The sequence below is a fragment of the Hippoglossus hippoglossus genome, chromosome 21 (genome assembly GCF_009819705.1).
Source record: "Hippoglossus hippoglossus isolate fHipHip1 chromosome 21, fHipHip1.pri, whole genome shotgun sequence".
Lineage (NCBI taxonomy): Eukaryota > Metazoa > Chordata > Actinopteri > Pleuronectiformes > Pleuronectidae > Hippoglossus > Hippoglossus hippoglossus.
The window spans coordinates 14,521,452-14,543,104 of NC_047171.1; the positions used below are offsets into that span (position 1 = coordinate 14,521,452).

At 40.6% G+C, this 21,653-nt stretch overlaps 1 protein-coding gene across 1 annotated transcript; it reads right to left on the reverse strand.

The window, feature by feature from the left end:
• Positions 1-5,821: 5,821 nt before the first annotated feature.
• Positions 5,822-20,325, reverse strand: cog3 (component of oligomeric golgi complex 3). Its single transcript, XM_034574224.1, has 23 exons — positions 20,112-20,325; positions 19,700-19,846; positions 19,532-19,593; positions 18,136-18,301; positions 14,899-14,973; positions 14,369-14,461; positions 13,761-13,886; positions 13,564-13,644; positions 13,430-13,473; positions 13,200-13,326; positions 12,432-12,523; positions 11,949-12,088; positions 11,209-11,369; positions 10,664-10,772; positions 10,455-10,573; positions 10,242-10,331; positions 9,528-9,648; positions 9,143-9,231; positions 8,894-9,028; positions 8,038-8,113; positions 7,777-7,904; positions 7,029-7,127; positions 5,822-6,917 (listed from the first exon to the last, which is right to left on the reverse strand). Exons 1-23 carry the CDS (start codon positions 20,277-20,279, stop codon positions 6,888-6,890), a joined length of 2,478 nt encoding a protein of 825 aa, XP_034430115.1. The 5' UTR covers positions 20,280-20,325; the 3' UTR covers positions 5,822-6,887.
• Between the last annotated feature and the right edge of the window lie 1,328 nt (positions 20,326-21,653).

A 21,653-nucleotide genomic window follows, 5' to 3' on the forward strand; every position in this document is an offset into this window, starting at 1 on the left:
ATTGAGCTCATACGACCACTGAGTGTTGGTATGTGAGTGGGTTACACTTCAGTTTCCAGCAGCCACAGATGGTGAAAACAAGATCGCTATAGAGAGGAAATTCCTATCTTTTAAATTTTTTATCATTATTTTATATTCACTTTTTAATTCCTATAGGGAGGTACACTTCACAAGCCTAATTACGCACAGTACCCCCGAAGAGGATTGCACAACGTTTGCAATCCAGCCAGCTTTGTCAGAACAATAATCATTGATATTTTTAAAGAAAGAATTCAACAATTTTTTGTGAACACGGCTACAAATGACAAAAATCTAATAGCATATAGCATCAGGGAGCGGCCGGCTCAGACTCCAACTCACCCTGCAGCCTCGCGACGAGCCCAAACATGCAGCCCGAGTCATCGCCATCTTCAGCCACAAGAAAAACAAGGAGTCATTAAACAGATGGTGAGGCCCCCTCAAGCCCTGATCGACACATCATGGAGTCAGTCTGGGACGACATGAAGAGACAGAAGACTCAGAGACAGACTGAATACACACAAGAGCTGAGGTAGCTTCTGCAGCATGCTCGGAAACAACCTATACCTGCCAAGTGTAGTCATAAAACTACAAACGTAAAAGAAAACCCTGTATACTGAAGAGAACGGGTGCTGTTTTAAAGACAAATGATTGATTTGATTCGGGTTTCTTCTTTTTACTGCACATTGTATGAAGTATATATGAACATGATTGAAAAAGATAAACATTTGTGCTTTATATATATATATATATATATATTTGTTTACACTATTACACAAACAGACACACTAGACATCAAGTATCTCAGTGTACTATTATCAACTTATCAACTAACTGTCATGGCGATGCTGAGAACTATAGAAGAAAAGCGATTTAATGAAAGAGAAGGTGGATTTTGAACCTCCGTACAATCTCTCCCTTTCTCTCGTCCCCGACGATGTGTCAACCGTGGTTGAGTGCTGCTCATTGTTCTATGGTTGCTATGATACACTAGCACAAAGACAAAATATGTGATGTTCTTATTTGACCAACATATTTTTTAAATTTCCTTCTAAATGTTTCATTTGCTATCTGCGGTTTCTCTGCTCACCTTCGTTTGATAATGAGTCAAGGTCACCGCAGAGAGAGAGATGCAAAAACATGACTCTACAGGCAAAAAAAAAATCAAAGGAAATGGATTCAACAAAAGATCCTGGAATTGTAAAGAAAATAGGTTAGTAGGTGAGGTGAGGAAATAAAGGCCACCACACATTGGCAGAGTTATGTAACACAAACAGGGAATGTAGATGAGCAGATACAAAGCAGCGCCACAAATGAAAAGCCGAGGCAGACAATCAAGAGATTGACAAATTAGAGAGTAATGTATACAACTCTGAAAAAAGAAATGAGAAGACCAGTCCAGATCCGTCTTAAATCTGCATCTCTACACGCAGCTATCATTCCAGTGACTATTTAAGAAATGTTGTCAGTAGTTTAAAGAATAGAACAAAAGTTTTCCTTTTATTTTAACACATACCTGAATGAAGAGCAAAATTGGAAATCTTAAATATACAAAATATCCAGTATAAGTATTATTTAGATAAACATGTAAACATTTTAGCCATATGATTAAATCTCAAAAGTGTATGTTATGCTTTTCATACTGTTGGTATAGCTAACAGGGTAATGTAGGGCAGATGTACTGCACTGCATTCTATTGTACAGGTGCTTGAGTTATTGCACCCCCACCCCCCCCCCAACCCCCCGGTGCATGCTGGGCTTATTAAGCTGATAATGAAGAAGAGGCTCTGGTGTGAGCTCACGTGAATATCCGATGAGCTGTGCAGTTGATAGCGTTGGTACATAGACTGGAGACATGAGGACGAGTGCAGCCGAGGTGCAGCTTCCTCACATCCCACCATGATAATTATGGATCTCTGACCTTGACTGGTAAATGACTTGTGAAAGCCTCAGATCATTAGTATTATTAATCATTTCTACTTTCAGTTGCACACTATAAATACCCGAACCAGGAAAGTAGCAAGAATACGCGGGGTGACATCAGAGCAGTTGAGTGTGTGGGGGGGGGGCGGGGTTTGGAGAGGGTTTACTACAACAAGTCGAGGTGAACTTAATTCGACACACTCCTGAATGTTAAACTGGTCTTTATCAATCAAAAGTGACGGAATGTCATTGACAAAATAAAAATGGACAGCGCTGAAGGAGAGGCTCCTCTGAGCCGACTGTTTTCATGTTAAACTAACATTAGAAATTCCCTTTGTGCGGAGACAAGCGATGAAACGCAATTAACAGATACTGCACGAGCTCTTTTTGTGTGTTTTAGGGCTAATTTCACTCTCGCCTTAGACACCGACTGTGAGTTTCCATAGACTTGTCCTTCCTTGTCACAATGTACGTTTCATCTTCTGAAAGACGATATGACATGGTATCCAGAGACATGGATTTCCAAGGTTCTGATTTATTCATGAAGCGCAAAACTGAAGACCTCAAAGAATTTATTAAATTATCAATATATATATATATATATATTATCTTTTTTTGTCTTCAGAGTGCATCTTAAAACATGAAGTCTGACTTGGAGCTATCCCCAGATAATGAAGAGTTGGATTCGCTCAGCAAGGAAACCCCCTCAGTCTGCCAAGGAGGAACTCAAGAGTCTTTGACTAATCAGGACAAGGTACAGAGGAAAATGCCACTTTTAAACTGCTCTTTTCCCTCTCCCAGTATAAATACTAATATATTAATGGAACATGCAATTACTCTGCGTTCGTCTCGTATCATAACGTGCCTGTCACCGCCGCCGCTTCTTTTAAAACATGCCAGACAGCAACACGGGTTCTGAATACCCCATTAAGTGGATTTTTTGGATGGTGACAGAGCCCTTTTTAAAAAGAATATAAGTAGAAAGACAGAAATAAAAGTGTCCTTTCCATCCAATAATATTTTCAGGACCCGACCTCGAGTGGATCAGAGTGTTGAACAGTAAGCTCTGCCAGCAGCTGAAGAAATCCCCAGCGGCCACTGGTCAGATCTGTTGACCCAAAAGAGGTGAGAGAGAGAGTCAGCAGCTACCACTTGAGAGAACAGTTAATACGGTGACACATAAGTGACTGAAGGGGGAAAACAAAAATGGGGTTTTGTTCTTCAGGGTCATTGAACGCAGCCTTGGGTTGGGGGATGATTATCGAAGGAAATAATAGCCACAAAAATATAAAAGGTATATGAAGAAACTTGGAATTTATAGCGTTTAAATATTTTACAACAAAGCCCATCTCACGTAGTTTTTATTTATGTCAGAATTAAGCTGGTTTTTGATTTCCCCCTGGATCTCAAGAAGAGCAACTTGAGTCAGCGTGGCTCACAGGATTGCAAGTCTGTTCCGGAACAGACTGAGAAAACATTCATGGTCCTTTCTTTGACACCATGGCGTTGACATTTGAGGTTCAGAAATGTCTTAATGACCATTGACCGGTTTCCCATTAAACTGGTGCCAAGAAGACAACATCTAATGACTTTATCTTGTATTTTGTCTAATGACCAAATTGCAGCAAACCCAATAGCATCAGCTGTGCATTGATTTTGTGCTAAATGACAAATGTTTGCATTGCCACTGTGACCATTTTGGCACGTTTACAATATCAGAGCCCTGAGCTTTGCAGTATCGTCTCAGTAATCTTTTAGTTTTCAAATTCACTTTCAATATCCAGTGTTTCAGATGTTCTGGCGTCTGTTCTGTCAAGAGAACGTTCAAATCAGTTTTGACAACCTCATTATTTTTACACCACAATTTGACTCACTGGATTTGAACAACTTAAATACTTTTGAATGACACTTAAACTTTCTGAACTTTCCAAAATCAAGATTTCTTTAAGAATAAATTCCTACTGAAATCACAGAGGAATTCAACCATGTCAATTCAGTTGGGTTTTAAATGAAAACATTTAATTACATATTTAATAATTATAAATCAATAAAACATAATCATATTGTATAAGTAGATAAATGATTTAACGACTTAACATGTGAAATTAAAGCTAGAATTTGACAAGAAAATCGAAATTTGAAAATTGACATTAGGCTTTTTGTGTCAGTTTCTCTGCTGTGAGACGACATGGACGTTACTAGAGATGTTGCAGAGGCCATAAATCACAGCTGATGTAGGGTTGCAGCAGCGTGCAGAGACTAAAGGTCAGGATCGCTCTGGTCCATTATTGGCTCCTAACACTATATGGTTTTCAAATTAAATTCTAAGCAATCGATCCTCTGATACCTTTTCGATGACACACTGCAGGTTACGAGGTTTGGATTCAGATAGATCATGATCCGATCATCGGATCTCTAATGCGGGTTACACACCCCATCTACCGCTGAGCCATATCTCACCCAGATTGCACTATAAGCGCTTATCTTTCCCTTTATTTCATCCATGATATGACACCTGCATTGCAGCACAACTGCACGCCACTTCACAGATTACATTGTCAGACGATGCCTGGACAGCTGAGGAACGAGCTTCATTCACCGGAATAGAAATCGTGGATTCTGAACACGCGTTTTCTTTTCCGATGGAGAAAATGCTGGACATATGTGCAAATATAAGAGTCAAGCTCGCAGAGTGCCCTAAGATGACTGCGGACTGAGAGCATGCATCAATTAATAAGTGCGTTTGGCTCAAGGACAAGACTGCCATCAATCACTACAACAGGGGTCAAACATCCAGACGCAACTTGGCAGGTGTTGCATCCTTGGAGGGGAATCTAACTGACAATAAACTGATATCATAAATACTTAATGTTTCATTGTTCCCCTCAGTAATATTTAAAAGCTTCCTATCAGGGAGGCTTGTTATTCTTGTATCGGCTGCTCAATCAGCTGACTGGTCTTGTGTGGTGGTCTCAGACGAGCAGTCTCACAAGCGGACGTTTTTCCTCGACAAGAAAACAGGCTACCTGCTATCACAGCAATGTCTGTGTTTGGTACGATTGTAATTTTTATTTCACACTGTAAATAAACCCGACATTAAATCAGCTTATTACCTTGTAATTAGATTCTATTTTATCGTCCCCAGCTCTGTGTAGAAGCATTTCGAGTAGAGTTTAATTATTGATGGAATTGGCAGCAGACAGATATGAAAACCTGTCGGGGTGAGACAATAAACCCCCCCCCGAGAGGCTTATTGTTCACAAGCCGCTTCTCTTTATTAGGGCGAACCCGACTCTGTGGGGAGGCACCTCCACTGCAGTGACACAGGAGATTTGACGAGACAGCGGAGCAGGCTGGGCAATAACCATCATGTTCAGGCTCCGCCCTACCAGACGCTCTGCCCGACACCGAGCCCCCAATGTCAACATCTGCATAGAATCCTGAGAGCACAGCTGGATCACGTTTAGCTCTCGAAAAACGCATCGAACAGCTAAATGACGGGGGGCAGAATAAAGTAAGTATATGTTAAAAGATCAATATTATTTTGGAGAAACAGCAGAAATACAAGAGATGAAGAGTAGGCGGAATTTTTGGATTCCGATTTACTTTATAGTGGCTTCCTTCACAGCTGCATCAAGGCAATGGTCAGACTTCAGAGGTGTCTGCAGCCGTCCTGCTCCAGAACGTCCAGTCCCTCACCACCTATCAAAGCACCGTCAGCCCACAGAAGGTCGAGCCCCGGCAAAGCCTCATCTCGCAGATGGAAGGACGACGGCTGCCAATGAAACAGTGACGGTCTGCCAAGAAGACCCCCTTAAGCATCATTTACGAGAAGTGACACCTAATTGTTCCCCGAGTTTGAATCCAATGACAGAGAAGGTCATTATTTGTCTTTTTAATCAGAATGTCCATAAATAATTTAACTGTACACGTCATTTTACATGGGACACGCCAAAGCAAATGTTAGATTGACCGTGTCCTGTTAGCTATGCTGCTCTGTGAGGACCTGTAGGAAAGATGCCCATGAATCATATACAGTGCAAAAACAGCAGCGGTCCACAGTCCGTTATACGTTTGCCTAAAGTAAAAGCAGAGCAGTTTTGACCAACCTAGTTATAAAAAGGAAAGAAAGGTATAAAACATAGGATTTCATTGTTTACATATTTGCAACAGAATAACAAAACAAAACATTCACACGAAGAAAAGTAGAACAATCTTTAAGAAAACATCTGACGGGGGGGGGGCTGAGGGTTTTTTGCAATGATCAAAGTTGGACCTGAGCATCCTGTAGCACTTCAGGCCATCATTAAGTTTTATTGAATGTGTTATGAAGATGGCTACAATTTAAAAAGGGAGGAATAAGATATTTTGCAGCATTTTTCTCTTGTAATCCTTTCAATACCCAACAACGGAATCAAGGCATCTGAATGGGAGCCTGCGTACTGGCCAGTAGCTACCTGACGATGAACCCTTTTAGTGCTTTTATTTCCTTTTTGCCCACCCGGTGTTCTTGTCTGAACACTTTGCCCCCCACCCTCACATTGTGTGCAAATGCTTTTTATTCAAAACGATTTGAGCTGTCAACGTTCCCACCCTTCGTCAAAGTGGATTCCTCCTACATGAAAACAACCTTTAACACAACAACACCCTTAAATTTAGTCGTGCAAAACAACCAGCTCGGAAACCCAAAACAACACCCTCCGCTTCCCAGTGTGTCATGGACTTCCAACGCGAATACCTGAACCTCTTCATATCTGGAGCTGCTTGAGCGTCTGAGAATCTTTGGCCTTGTGCAGGAGTGTTTTTTTTATTATCTTTGCCGTCAAGTTCAACATTCCTGGTTCAGCTTGCAGCTCAGTTGCAGTTCTCTGGTCACGGCTGGAGTCGGAGCATCGCTTTGCTATCCAGGGGCTGTTCGCCGGCATCGCCACGCCAAAACCGGGGCATTACTTATTTACAGACAGCAGCAGGTTGATCTGAAAGAGATCCATGAAAAAATATCAGTTTCCCCACTGTGGTTGGTCTAAGCAGTATTGCTAAAACCATGTCACATGCCTTTGGGCTGTGCTAATCCCAGTGAACCGTACCTGCTCCATAGATGGACATGCGATGATTTGCAGGTCTTCTCCGCTGTATTCCTCCTGAAGCAAGGCGAGCAGTCTTTGGAAAACCTGCTGTATGTTATTCTGCAAAGGGAAAATAAAAAAAACATCCATTTACTGAGCGCTGCAGGGAAATTATTACTACATCTCCTTCTGGCCTACGTCCCCTCGCTATCTTGTTTCCATGTCAACAGCATAATTTTGTTTTCTCCATCATCCAGCTTCACCTGGCTCCGTGATGAACACTACACAGACAGGACCAGGATTTCACTGTTCCAGTTCAATCACACTGACAAATTTAGAACTAAAGCCACAATCTCAGCCCGATGTAAATAAGAGGGGAAGCCAAACATGGAATTGTTATCTATATTTCTCTGGAATTGATTGGCAGGGATTTTCCTACAGAGAACAAGACTCACTAATGAATAAATGTAAGCCACAGATGATTTGTGATGCAGCAACAGGTTTGTTTACATCAACACCTCAGTAAAAGAGCTCTGTAAATTCTACATCTGCCAGGAAAGAAAAACAAAAATGTTTTTTACGTGTAAGCTAAGCCCTTTAGCCATAAAACATCGTATTTAGGAATAAATCATTTAAAATGTCATTGACTGTATGTGAACATGGTACATCTACTTTGTAAATGCCAACTGAAAGGATTCTTTACGTTTAAACAATGCCATGAAAAGAAATTGTCTCGTGCAGTACATGGGTTAGTGCTTCTGCCACCCACCCGGACAGGCTTGAAAAGGATGAACTCCGTGTCTCTATTGGCCAAGTACAAGGACATGCTCTGTAAAGTGCTTGGCAGCTTGCTCTTCATCACACGGTAGGTAGCCATCACTATATCGTTGATCTTTGCTGAAAAGAGGAAGAAAAAAAAAAAAACACTATTGAGTAAAGAAAGAAAAAAAAACAAAGCCCTGTAGCATTCACTTCACAAGTTTTGATGAATTGCAGCGTGATGCTAAGTGTGTCCTGAGACAAATCTTACCTGGCTGTGCCCAAGGTTGCTGAGACAGACTGTATGTGGGACCACCTTGGATAGCCATAGTTTTAAGAGCTGCAACCTGAGTGCAACAGACAATCAAAACAAAAGCCAAAAAATGTAAAGGACTTTATTTGTGCTAGTAATCAATACTGAGAAATAAGAGGCTGTTCTGCAACTCAAGACAATTCAGCTCAGTCTTGAATTATATAGAGCTGTGCTAACATGAACAGAAAACACATGCTGCTTACACACATGCGCAAAACTTGAGATATTCTGAAATTATCCGGAGGGGCTGTATGCGAGAACGAAAACTGTCCCTGTCAGTTGCTCTGAAACAGCTTCTGAGGTTTGTGACAGTGAAATGCAGCAGGATATTGTCCGCAGAGAATGGGCCAATTTATGATGTTTTTATCATGTCACAGGCACAAATGTGGAAAAAAACATATTAATACATCATGTGCTGCCTCCTAAATGCTCTACCCAGACGCCCCCCCCCCCTCGTCTGAACCCTCCTGAGATTATCCTGTTGTTTTTGATGCACCTGACACAGACAATCTCCTGCTGCGTTCTTCACATGTGAAAGGCAAAGTCCTGAGATGGTCCAGACCCAATTATGCTGACATTTTCAGTTCATATCTGAAAACGGCTTCAGTGTGGAGGGTAAAAATCATGACAGATACACATACCATGAAACAGAATTAGATATCCTACATTTAAAAAAATAATTCATTGCCCTTCACTGACAAATAAGCAAAGGACTTTTTAGGTTTAAGGTTTCTGAAGGTAAAAGTGAAAAAAATGAAGGTCAGAATGAGACATAACTGCCTGAGGGTAACTCTGTCTTCGCTCTAACATTCACCTTGGTGAGGAACTCCTCAAGGTTCCCCACGAAGATCTGAGTCTGCTGCTGGATGAACTGCTCACAGCTGAACTTCAGGTGTCGGTCCACATCCTTCTTAGAGTCAATGTAGTGCTCCTTTATCTCTGGTGTTCCCTGGAGACCACAGAGAAAAAAGGGCTTCAGCAATCCAAAGAGTATGAAGTGCACAGTATGTTTAATAGAAAAAAAAAAAAGAGCAGAAAGGAAACAGAAAGGAAAAAACAGTACCTCCAACAGGAATTCGAGGATGGCATTGTGACTGTTAAATCGGAAGAATTTGGGAACAGCCTTAGGGTTCATCATTTTGAAGGCGGCATCTTAACACAAAGCAGAGAGAACACATCTGGGCTGGTGTAGAATTAGAGTGCCCTCTAGTGGTACAACTTTAATATGACCTTGACTGAGATGGGGGGTGAGAGGAGGAGGAGGAGCGAGTCTGCCCTGTGAGCCATTGGTTAATGTACATTACGGGGCTGGATTACACTGTAATTTCCACATTAATTGTTGCCACTGGTGCATGTGATAGGCACAAGTTGCTTAATGAGCATGAGAATGTAATGACTGGCTTTATGGAGCTGAACACCAATTTTCCCACCACCTTTAATTATCTTACCTCGCGTTTTCTTCAGGTCCAGTGAGATTTCCTTGATGGCAAAATCGGTGTGAAATGGGGCAATCTGTTCACGCATTATCAGCAGGTGCTTGATCAGGAAAAGTTGCCCGTCTATTTGCGTCTACAGAAAGTGATAGCAGACTGTTAACTCCACACCGCAGGCTGCCAAAACAAAAGGGCATCTGCTGACTCTCCGAGCTTCAGAGAGCATTAAAAAAAAAGCACGAGCTCTGAGACGATAAGAGAATATGTTTAATTAATAACCGCTGATTAAGCATAGTTAGAAAGGGACATGCCACTGTGAAAAAAACAAAACGTTTATTGCTCTGCTAGAAATAGACATCATCGACATGGGATGGGAACATATCCTCTGACCGATGCTGGCGCTTTAATTTGAAGTGAGAGGTAGAAACGTGCCAGTTAGCTCAGATATTGACAGCAAATTTGAAGATAACAGCAGCCATTAAATAAAGGACGGTCTGCTGAACACTCTATGGGGTGCAATAAAGCTGTTTAAAAAAAACTGTAATGACATTCCAGCTACTTTACTTAATGATCCTGTAGCCTGAAGAAATTTGGAAAAAAAAACTGAACGGCATTGTTTAGGTAACGGCTCTTATAAACGATGTCAAAAACAGCTACTTATCCAGCTAGTGTGATAATAACAATCTAAAAAGAAATAACAAAGCTCTACTCATAACCATTCGTGCCAACCTTGTTTTTGAGGATGATATCAGAGGCTTTAAGAAGTGACTGGATGCAGGCAGATAAGGCTTCTTGAGATAAACCCTGGAAGACTGCTCTCTGGAAAAAGACCAAGTCACAGAAAGCAACGCATGAATAAGAAATGCTAAAGTGGAAAATCTATATATACACCACATGGGAGGAGAGTGTAAATGAGCTGATGAATAAAGATTGAAGACTCACGTCTATACATCTGTAAAGCTTGGACAGGCAAACCAATGTCCGTCTGACAGTGGGGTACCACATGCCGTGCAGATCAGCAGGGGAAATGGACGGCTGCAGGCGCGATGCTTCTACATTCCCTGTGTTCGAAAAGGAGGAAAAGCCGTCAGGAAAATAACAATAACCCAAGAGCTGCAGAAGCGTCAGGGTCACAATGTGGAAACACTGACCAGCATTACTGTTTCTTCTACCATCGGGATTCTCAAGCTGTACATCAGAAAACATGGACTCCTGCGTCACATGCTTCATCTGCTCTTCCTTCAAGCTCTGAGCAATTCTCTGTTTAGTACAAGAGAGAAAAGGCAAAAGGTCAAATGAAATAAGATTCAGAGGCATGTTTTTTCTATTTTTGCTTCAATAAGAGGCCGACAGGTTAAATCATTATTGAGACTAATCAGATTGTTTGTTGGAAAGTCACTTCTTTCCTTTGCGTTAATAGCAAGTGGACAGGTTTAACAGGTTTGTTTTGACAGGTTGAATTGTATCTGTCAGATTTAATACACAAAAAAAGTTCACATTAAAAAACGACTATTTCTTGACATACTATAAACTTAACAGTTGATCAAAAATAAATTAATGGATGCAAACACAAATACATGAACAAAAGATAGAGACATTTTATGTAAGACTGCCTGAGTCGAGTTTTAGCTGTAGTGTATTTTCCTTTGTGCAGATAAAGAAAGAGAAAATATCCCTCTGAGGATACAAGACCAACCTCCATCATCTCCAGTTTCTCAGGATAGGCCAGATCCCCTGGAGCTGGGTTGTAGCCTGTGATATCAGTCTGGATGTAAATGTGGGTCCTGTAGACCAGCCGCTCTTGGACATCCTCCAGCATCTGCTTCACCAACCCATCAAAAGCCCCCAACTGAACAGCTGCACGGAGGCAAACACGGGTCAATTTACAGATCAACCTCCAGTTCAAGCTTATATAGTTCAACACTTTGTTGTGAATAGATCCAACAAACACAAGTGCTGCAGGGCCGAAGCAGAAACGTGTGTACGTGTGATGTAGTGTTGAGTGATGCTGGATGTGGTGGGAAATCAGACCAGCAAAATGAGTAGTACTACAACATAGAAACCCATCATGTTCATTTGCTTCTTTTGAGTATAATAAAACAAGCTACAACTAAAGTCATTTATGAGTGAGCTGATCCACATTGTCTCGTATTTAGTGAGGTCATGTTTTCTGGTTTTGTGCTGGCAAATAGACAAAATGAGTAATCCCATTTTTCATTTATTTTTATCTCATTGATTGTGTAAAAAAAGAAGTTAATTCAAGACAAAAAAAACCAAAAGATTTCACTGGAAAGATAATTTTGTGGCACAAAGTGCAAAAACTGAAAGGTTTTCCCCCCCAAACAAATCCTGGCACAGCTGCATCCGGGCGACTCAATCGTAAACACGCCATGCGTCACACAAGAAGCTTTCAGGAGAACAAAAGCTGTAACCTACCATTATTGTGAACATGGTCTTCCAGCATCTCATTGTTGAGAATGCTGCAGAGCTCGGACAGGGTTTCCAGGTGGATAATGTGGATGATTAGAGGCCGCAGGACATCATACAGGGACAAACATAACTTCTCTAGCAGCTCGCTGTGAAGACATTAAAGAAAGAAACAAAAAACACATTGATTGCTTTGGTGCGAGAAGACTAAAACTACAATTTCTGAACAGTTTCCTTTATGTTAGGAATAAACATACGCAAAAGGTTTTTGCTCTTTAATAATAATAATACAAATTGTAGCCATACTGTTTAAATAATAACAATAAGAATTTGAATTTATACAGTGCCTATCAAGGTACCCAAGGCCGCTCAACAGAGATAGGAAAAAAATAAGTATTTCAAACACTGAACACATTCAAACACAAACGAGACAATGGCTCTGTGTGTGTGTGTGTGTGCGCTCATGTTACTAGTGAGGCGGGTGTTACTCACTCCAGTTGAGGTGTGGGCTTGGAGAAGAACTCGTTGTAAAGTTGGTGCTCATCCTGGCACACGTGAACCATAAAGGCACAGCCACTGCGAACCTGCTCAAACACAAAACACGCATCACGATCGAGCGCTGCACTGCCGCCAAATACTTTGTTACGGCTCCACTTCAAACAAGCACATGCATCCTCCCACATAAAAATACTGCGGGCGCTAACTGTATTACAGCAATCATTAACAAGACGCATAACCTTTCAAGTTTCATTTAAAAAAAAAGAAAAAGGCAGACATGTAGTGTGGCTGTTATAATGTTTCATTGCAGGAAATTCTGACCTTTAATTATAGCATCCCATCAAGCCAATTAGTCAAGTGTTTTAAATGCCACAACCGTGTCGGACACTGGCCGCCCAGGTGCCGGAATATGATCCGTTTCGTCTGAAGTATTCATTTGAATAAATATAGTTCGCCATTAGTTAGGTCTGTTAAATCTTTGCAACACAGGAGGAACACCAGGATAATAAATTACAGCTTTATGGATGAGATATAACAGAGTGTGCAACAACAACACAGAGTCCCTGCACAGCAGTAAGTCCTAGATGCCTGCTGTACAGAATCTTAGCTTGTGCTCATTTATCAAGTGCACAGCTTTGTGTCCGTACAAAACACTCCAGTAAATTTCCCAGAGGGTCCATACTGGGCATTCTTTGCAAGCTAAAAGTGTCATTTTTACAATATCTAAAGGGCAGTTCACGCTTTGAACCACTCATGCCTTACCAGAGCACAGTGGTCTTTGCTGTTCTGGTTCGTCAGGTCAGTAATGGTGGATGTGATGCTGGGACTGAGCAGCTGCTCTCGCTGGTCAAGGTAGCACTGGTGGATTTCATCGAGGAGCTGATGGTATCTGCTCGCATCAATACAAGGAGGCATGAGTTGATTTCCAACAAAAGCTGAAGAAAGAAAATATATAACTGGAGCATCAGCGCCGGAGAAATGCCAATACTCACTCTGGAATCTTCTCTGCTCGCTGTTCAACCTGTTCAATCAGTGACTGAGAGAGAAAATAAATGTCAAAGAAAATCTCATTTGAATACAGAAAAGGGTTCATGCAAAACGATGTGCTGCATTAAAAAATACTCACCCTAACTTTTGGTGAAGCTGCTCTAAACTTAACATAATAAAGTGTAAAGGCGTTGTCTGCGTTAGTCAAACCCATTGGATCCTGAGGGGCAGAAAAAAGAAAAGGGTCAAGTATTGACTGTATCTGCACATACAGTATCTGTGCTTCCATACAGAGCTGTGGACTGTGTAGGAGGAGGAAATGTGAGGTTTTCTCACCCTTTTCGTTAACTGGCTTGTAAGATGCTGCAACGTGTTGACAATGTGGATCTTCATGAAGTGCATAGCTTTAGAAAGACAGTGTTTAAACTTGGCCAAATAAACCGGGTAGTCCTTGAAGTTGGGCTGCAATCCAAAAAAGATAAGCATTAGACAGTTTTAAGTGTGGTCAGATAATGCATGGATTATATTATAAGCACATTTCTGCAGTAATAACATACTTCAACAATATAGTTCGTTTAGTCTTGGTCAAAATTTCACATTGGAAAAAAATAGATTGACTGTGATTTCATTGTTTCCCAAACGCTCCATTTTACACGTACACACAGATACACAGAAACAGGAACTTTGAAAATATGTACTCTGGAAAGCATTTGTAAAAATCTACGTTTTGGACAGGAGGCTCAAACACAAAGCACATATAAATATGATTTTGCAAAATGTCTGCATTAGTGAAGACTGGGTGTTAATGTGCAATTATTTCACAGGAGGTATACATACACATTTTGTTCTTGAAAACAAAAAAACATGATCTAGTATATCATTTTTACAACGCTGGCAGTAAAATGGGATCAACACAAACACAAACAAGAGTGGAAGCTGCTTACATGTGAAGAAACATATTCAATGCAGTCATCCAATTTCGACAGCATTGGTATGAAGCCTTCACTATTTACAGACAAGGTTGGCGAGTTCAGTTTCTGCAACGACAAAGAAAATGTTAGGTTGGAAGTCTTAACAAAAACAATTATAATCTTCAAGCTCTTGAATTATGATCCAAAAAATATTTTTTTTCTTTTTCGTTTGCATAGTCACCACTGCAATGATGTGTTGTTTGTAATTTTAGACCAGGCTGAATTACACAATCTTTTTTCTATATTTCACAGCTTTCAGGTGGGGTGGAAAAATGCATTAAATGTCTTATTCGGTAAATACATTTTTATAAAACTCTTAGATTAGAAACGTAGCTTACATCAAAGTTCTTGAGAATAATGTTTTTAATCTGGAACATAGCTGCTGGCTGGTTCATTATTAAATTGGGCTTATACACAATTAAACAATGAACTGAGATGTCATTGACGCATACATCAGTTTACAAATGTTTAAAGTTGTACACACAAAAAGGAATACAGCCTACCGTGTTGATGTTCTCCAACTCATTAAAATATGACAGTTTCTGCTGTATGCTCTCTGCCAGGTCAACAAGCCCCGACTGCAAAGAAAGAACCACAAACCAAAGTTGACACAGTTTCTACAAACCAATGTGATCGGAAAGTTCTCAGGCCACTTGAACTTGTGTCACAGTTATTATGCTGTAGCCTTATGCTATAAATCAAACAGAAATTTACTTTTTCTATCATTCACTCAAAATGTTTACCGGCAGCGACAACATGGCTTGTAACATGAGCCTTGGGTGTGTGAGTGTGTGTGTGTGCGCCATCATAAAATGTGTTCCTGCAGAAACAGAGAGTAGCAGGAACTAGCACAGAGGTGTTTGAGAACCTTGGCAGCTCTCTAAACAAATATTTGGACAGCGACTCAATGGATTTGAAACAAAGCCATCAAGATATCATTGAAGTCTGTACTTTCAACAATATTTCAAGGAGTTTAATAAAACATCACATCAAAGATGTAGGAATTACAGCCATTTAAAACTGTTTTGTTATTTCTCCTATTAGTCTTCGGCTTCAGAAGCTCTAACGCAATAAGACAATTGACATCAGTCAATCAGTTTCATGGCCAGGCATGGTGTTCCCTCATTATTTCATGACAAACTAATCAGACAAAAAAAAAGCCTGGACTTGATTCCAAGTGTGAAATTTGCATTTGGTAGCTGTTCCAAGAGATCTCTCAATATCCGGTCCAAAGAGTTGCTGGTGCAGGGTGAAGGAGGCCATCATTAGAGTGCGGAACCAAAACAAACCTCTCAGACAGATGGCAGAAACTTTACGAGTGGCCAAATCAACTATTTGGTTCAGTTCTAAACAGAGGGAAGGCACTGGCAGGCTCAGCAACACCAAACCGCCTGGAAGACCACTGAATACAACTGAAGTGGATGGTGGCAGGGACTCTCCCCTTGGTAAACAAAACTTTTTCACATGAACGAGCCGGTCTCAAGGAGGTAGCCATTGTCTGCAAGTGTACAATCAGGAGAGGCCTTCATGAAAGTAAATGAAGAGCGTTTACCACAAGGTGCAAAACACCATAACACTCGAAAACAAAAAGTCCAGAGTAGACTTATCCAGAACAAAGCCCTGAGCCTGCCATGGTCTGGAACTCGATTCTTTACAACAGATGGAAACAAGATGAACTTGTACCAGAATGATAGGAAGAGAATATGGAGAAGGAAAGGAACGGCTCAATATCTAAATCATACCACACCATCTGACAAACATGGTGCAGGCAGTTTTATGGCCTCAGCATGCACGGCTTCTAATGGAGTTGGGTCACTGGTTCGTTGATGATGTGACCACTGGGATGAATTCTGATGTAAAGGGATATACTACCTGGACATATTCAGCCAAATGCAGCAAAACTAATAGGATGGTGCTTTACAGAACAGATGGATAATGACCCAAAACAAAACAACCCAAGAGCTTCTCAAGGAGAGAGAAAATAAATTGGGTTTTCTTCAATGACCAAGTCATTCACCCGAGCTCAAGCCAACCGAGGAAGCTTGTCACTTGCTGTAAACAATACGTACGGCAGAAAGACCCACAAGCAGGCAGCAAACAAAGGCAGCTGCAGGAAGCGTTTAGCAAAGCATTTCAAGGGAGGAAACGCCAAGTATTAAAAATGACTAATTATGTTTCGAAATGGGTGAACAAACATGAAAAGATACATTATTTGTGTGGGGTTTTGAGTCCTGCCACACTTATTATTTTATGCCAATAATCAGTCAAGAAACAGCCACCAGCAAAATAGTGGATTAGTTAGAGGGTGCTACGTAAACCACAATGTTCAGATCAACAACAGTATGTAATTGGCCGGATCAGAACAGAAAATAATAATAAGCAGATTGGCTGTTTCATAAATGACATTATATGTATTGAAAGTATTCAATAACCTAAAGTCATAGTGGGTTGATATTAAAGGAAAAACAATAAATATAAAATAGTCTGACAATAAATCACAACATGATTTGGATGATAAATAAACCTGGTTAAACAATGTTAAACCTGAGAGTTGCTATTCCCGGGAATGAAAAGGCATCGTCACAGTCGAACAAATGCGACTCTGTACTAACAAACTGGATGATGAATGTCCTCACTTATAACTAATCTAATGGCTGCTGTACTTTTAATGTTTTACAGGAATGAATAAAGATTACTCCATAAGCAGATTGATTTTATCCAATGTCATCTCAAATTAAGCACTACTTTTTTGCAGGTGGCTTTTTCGACTCAGGAATTAACGTGAAACAACCATTTACAGATAACATGCACCTCTCATTTAGCCTGTATGAGAAAATAAGAGAACAAAAACCATGATAATGGAAGTGCTGTACTGAGTAGTTGGATGAAAGGGAGAAAAAAAAAAAATCACTACATGGAGCGATGCTTACTTAAAAATGACTGGAAACACAATAAACTATCGAGCTCAGAACATCATGACACGGATAAAAGCTCTTCTGAAAATAAAATTGCTACCCAGCATTCTGCAGTCTGCTCTTTCTGGGGCGTATTTAATATGTTATTGACTCTGCAGTTTTCATTGTTTTTCTATCTATTTGTTGCCTTTTTGTATTTATTAGAAAGTAACAGTGAAAGTGTGCCAGGGAACTGGGTGAAAGAATAAGAGAACGACACGCAGTAAAATGATCCCGCCAGGAGTGGAATCTGCTGTTTAAGGCGTATGCGCCCACGTACTGATGGCTCTAACTCTTCTCCAATCGGTTAGGGCCAACTTCTCATTGTTTTGCAGGCTCATGCTCACAGATATAATGATCATTTATGAGTCCACCTAGTCATGAAAATGACTGAATGATGTAAATTGTCCAAAAGACTTTTGAGCTTCTGAAAACTGAGGGACTAGGCATAAAAATGGCTGTAATTTTATATCCATCCATCCAACCGTCCTATATGTCTACGCACCACTTGTTCTTTGAGTGTCTTAGGGGGGATGGGGGGGACTGGAGCCAAACCCAGGCGACACGGGAGAAGAGGCACTATACACATTTTAATTTGTGTCAATGTCCAAATACCTATGTTGTACGTGCTACTGTTGGTACGCACAAGAACAAATCACTGGGTGAAAACAAAATCAGCCATGCTGTTGACACTGGTAAACATTTCCCATCGATCATGTCTCGCCCAGAGACTTATCGTTTAAATAAAGCAGGATTTAAACACAGAAAGGACAGTGTTCTTCCTACCTGTTCTTTTAGGAGTTGTTCACAGGCTTCGTGCAGGGTTCCCGTCTTGTTGGACACAAAGAGGTATTGTTTCTGAAGGGAGTCCAAGTGCTCCAGAGCGGCACTGACATCTGTCAGAATAGCATCACATTGTTCCTGGTAGCAGTACAGATCATCTCTGGTTCTCCTGAAGGGAAAAGCGTCATCTGTTATGTTTTGCACAGCAGTGTTATAACTTTTTTTTACCTTGAGCAGAAAAGTTTATGCCGTGTTCCCTACTATGACAATTTTCAAGATAAGCTTGAAAGCACTTCTCAATGTGCAATAAAAACAAGGGTGTCAACGCAGATGTATTCTACCAGCTGCTGTGAAGTCAATACTGGGCATGGTGTTCAGGAGGGACGGTTACACAGCAGGGCAGTAACAGATTTATACCTCATACTGTTTGTTTTTTAGATCGTACTCTGTGGAAAACAGCAGGATGGGCTACAATGTGCGACAACAGTGTCAACATCAAAAACACAAACTTCAAACATTTCTGTCTCAGTCATATGATCAGTTATTGTATGTGTTTGTCTGTGCATGTTTGTGTCTGTAGGTCAGGTTCAGTTAGCTTGATAATGATCTGATAGTTAACATCCGTCCAGAAAGATCCAATCAGAAGTTGTCCGCTCCAAGTTTGTCTGTTTTACACCAGGCATTCAAATGTGCCCTGAATGCGTCTCCTGTGATGTCACTTCCTGGTTCTATATGCAAACAATCCCATCCGTCATTTGTGTTGTGCAAAGAATAAATTATGTTGTTTTAACCCAGTCAGAAAAAAGATGTATCTGATGACAGAGTTTGCGTGTGTGTGTGTCTGTGTGTGTCGGCAGAAGTAGGAGAGAAAGAGAGTGAGCATGATCAGGAGGGATTGAATTAATCAATGCGCAGGTCTGTTATGAAGAAAAGTATCAAACAAATCAATGCATGGGCAGTGAGAGGCATAATAATATGTTTGATTCATTGTGAAACTGTAGCAGGTCAGAGGACGTCAGCTGAGCTGGCGGTCCTTCTTATACGGCCCCGGATGCACTTGCGTTCACAGAGCTAAAGTACTGTGGCCACGTGTGTCCCAGACCACCTCTGAATGGGGTCTGATGGATCAGATCTTGAGATGCATTCAGGCATTTGGGTGCGTTCAGACCTGAACGTGGAGCTGACCACTTGTGATCAGATCAATCAGGACAGATGTTGACACGAGGTCTGATACCAGGCGAGTAGATGAATGATTTGTGGAGCGGATGTGAGTTTTTACTCTCCATAAGTGAGTAGAAGTTCAAGTGTCTCTGCTTTGAAGTAGTTTGTTTCAGGACACAGCACTCAATTAGAAACATGACAACACCATCTTGGGTGAAGCATTTAAAAATGTAAGCACCTGTATTTCGCGTGGTCATCCTGGTCCATGTTCGTCTGTAGCTTGGCGAACCAGGCGAAAAACTGAAACACAAACAGACATTATGTGAAACCCCACACATCTCGTGATGGTGCAGCGAGCCTCACCAGTAGCTTCAGCCCTGTTCGACTTCTGACAAACACAAGTCACCTGCTGGGCAGTTTGTATCCTGTCGCTCTCCATGTCCAGCATCTGGAAACCTTTGAGCAGGACGTCCTCCGTTGAGGCGGGGACAGTGGCTGTGAACGGGGACTGCAGGGACCGGGACGACAGGCTGCACAGGTCCTCAATGGGAAGCTGCACAAAACAAAACAAGAGATCATCCAGCAGCCTGGAGGAGATGCTAGCTGGTTTAGCTTGACGTGGCGGGGCGCGAGTGTAAATACAAGCTTACTGGCTCGCCAACAGCTTATTATTCCGTCATATATTTAATATCTTGTCAACATGGCACCGGTTTGAACAAAGTTCGTACAGAGGCTGCTTCTTAGTTAGCTTCACCTCCCTCGCGTTTGGAAAGTAAGGTTAGCAACACTGTTAGCTAGCTAGCTGGGTCACGTCTCACCTCGGAGGGGACAGCGAGCGTCTCAGCTGCGGATCGGATCTCCAGCATGGAGTCCATCTGTTTCTCCGTGAGAGGGGCCGTGGCGTCGGCGCGGCGGTCCCACAGGGACAGCTTCTCCCGGGTTTCCTTCTCCGTCAGGTCCAGCAGCGACTGATCCGTGGACGCCATCGTCGCGTCGGACAGCGGCAACGTCAGCAGCCACGCACAGGTACTTCCTGTCCCGGGAGCGTGGGCGGGGCTTCGAGAGGAGGCTGAACCGGAGTTCACGTGTTATTATGAGTTTATTTACTAAAAAATACATTTAAATTATATTATATTATATTAAAACATATTATATTATATCATATCATATTATATTATATTATATTATATTATATTATATTATATTATATTATATTATATTATATTATGTTATGTCATGTTATATTATATTATATTATATCATATTATATTATTTTATATTATTTTATATTATATTATATTATATTATATTATATTATATCATATTATATTATATTATATTATATTATATTATATTATATTATATTATTGTTTAGCTCAGTGGTTTCCAACCAAGTAGCGGACATCCCCAAGAGGTCAAATCTGGAGAGTTGTGAAATGATTCATAAGAGAGGGAAGAAAAAAATAAACCAAAGATCGAATGCCTAGACTATTCTTTCTAATCTTTGCATTTTTATCTTTTGAAAATTTTTTGTTGAGTGTTACATCTGACAGCCATTCAAATTAGAGCCAATTTACAAGTTTAGATTGAAAATGTTCTCTTTGTTGCAGTTGCAAACAACAAACGACGAGGGGCTACAACATTGGCTCCAAGTCAAAAAAGTTTTCGGGAGCCTCTGACTTACTTAAATATTATTTTGTAAACTTATTATATTGTTTGATATAAAATCTAAATCTGAAAATGAACTACAGCTGTCAGGTCAGTGAACTATAAGATGTACAATATTTGCCTCTGAAGTGTGGTGGAGTTGAAGTAAAAGGCAGTAAAAGGTAAAATTGCATTACTCAAATATAGAACAAGGATGTCACATTTATATAAAAAATATCTATACTAGTAGTACCTGCAATAATCAAATGTCAAATTTCAAATGTTATGTAACATGCAGTGTTATTACCCTGATGCTAGAATAAAACATCTTGTTTGAGTTAAATCACATTCATATATATTTTAATTACATTTGTTACATGTTGTCTTTGCATTTTAAAGTCCTGTGCTGTATTTAATATGTTTGTTAATTTTTTTTCCTTTAGTTTTCTTTTCACTCTATTTTTTATGTTGTATTTGGACAGATGTTTTTTATATGCATGTCGGTTATAACATAATAAAAATCAGTCACTTTGTAATAAAATGTATAATTAATGTATCATCAATTCTCTTCACATATCACTGGATGAAAGCTGTAGCCTAGTATCTCTATACTGCTCATATCACATGACCATTAGATTTGATCAATGGGATTTCTGGGTGGGACAGACTCTGGCTTCAAAATGTCACAAAAAACTCAAGTCCAGTAGGTGGAG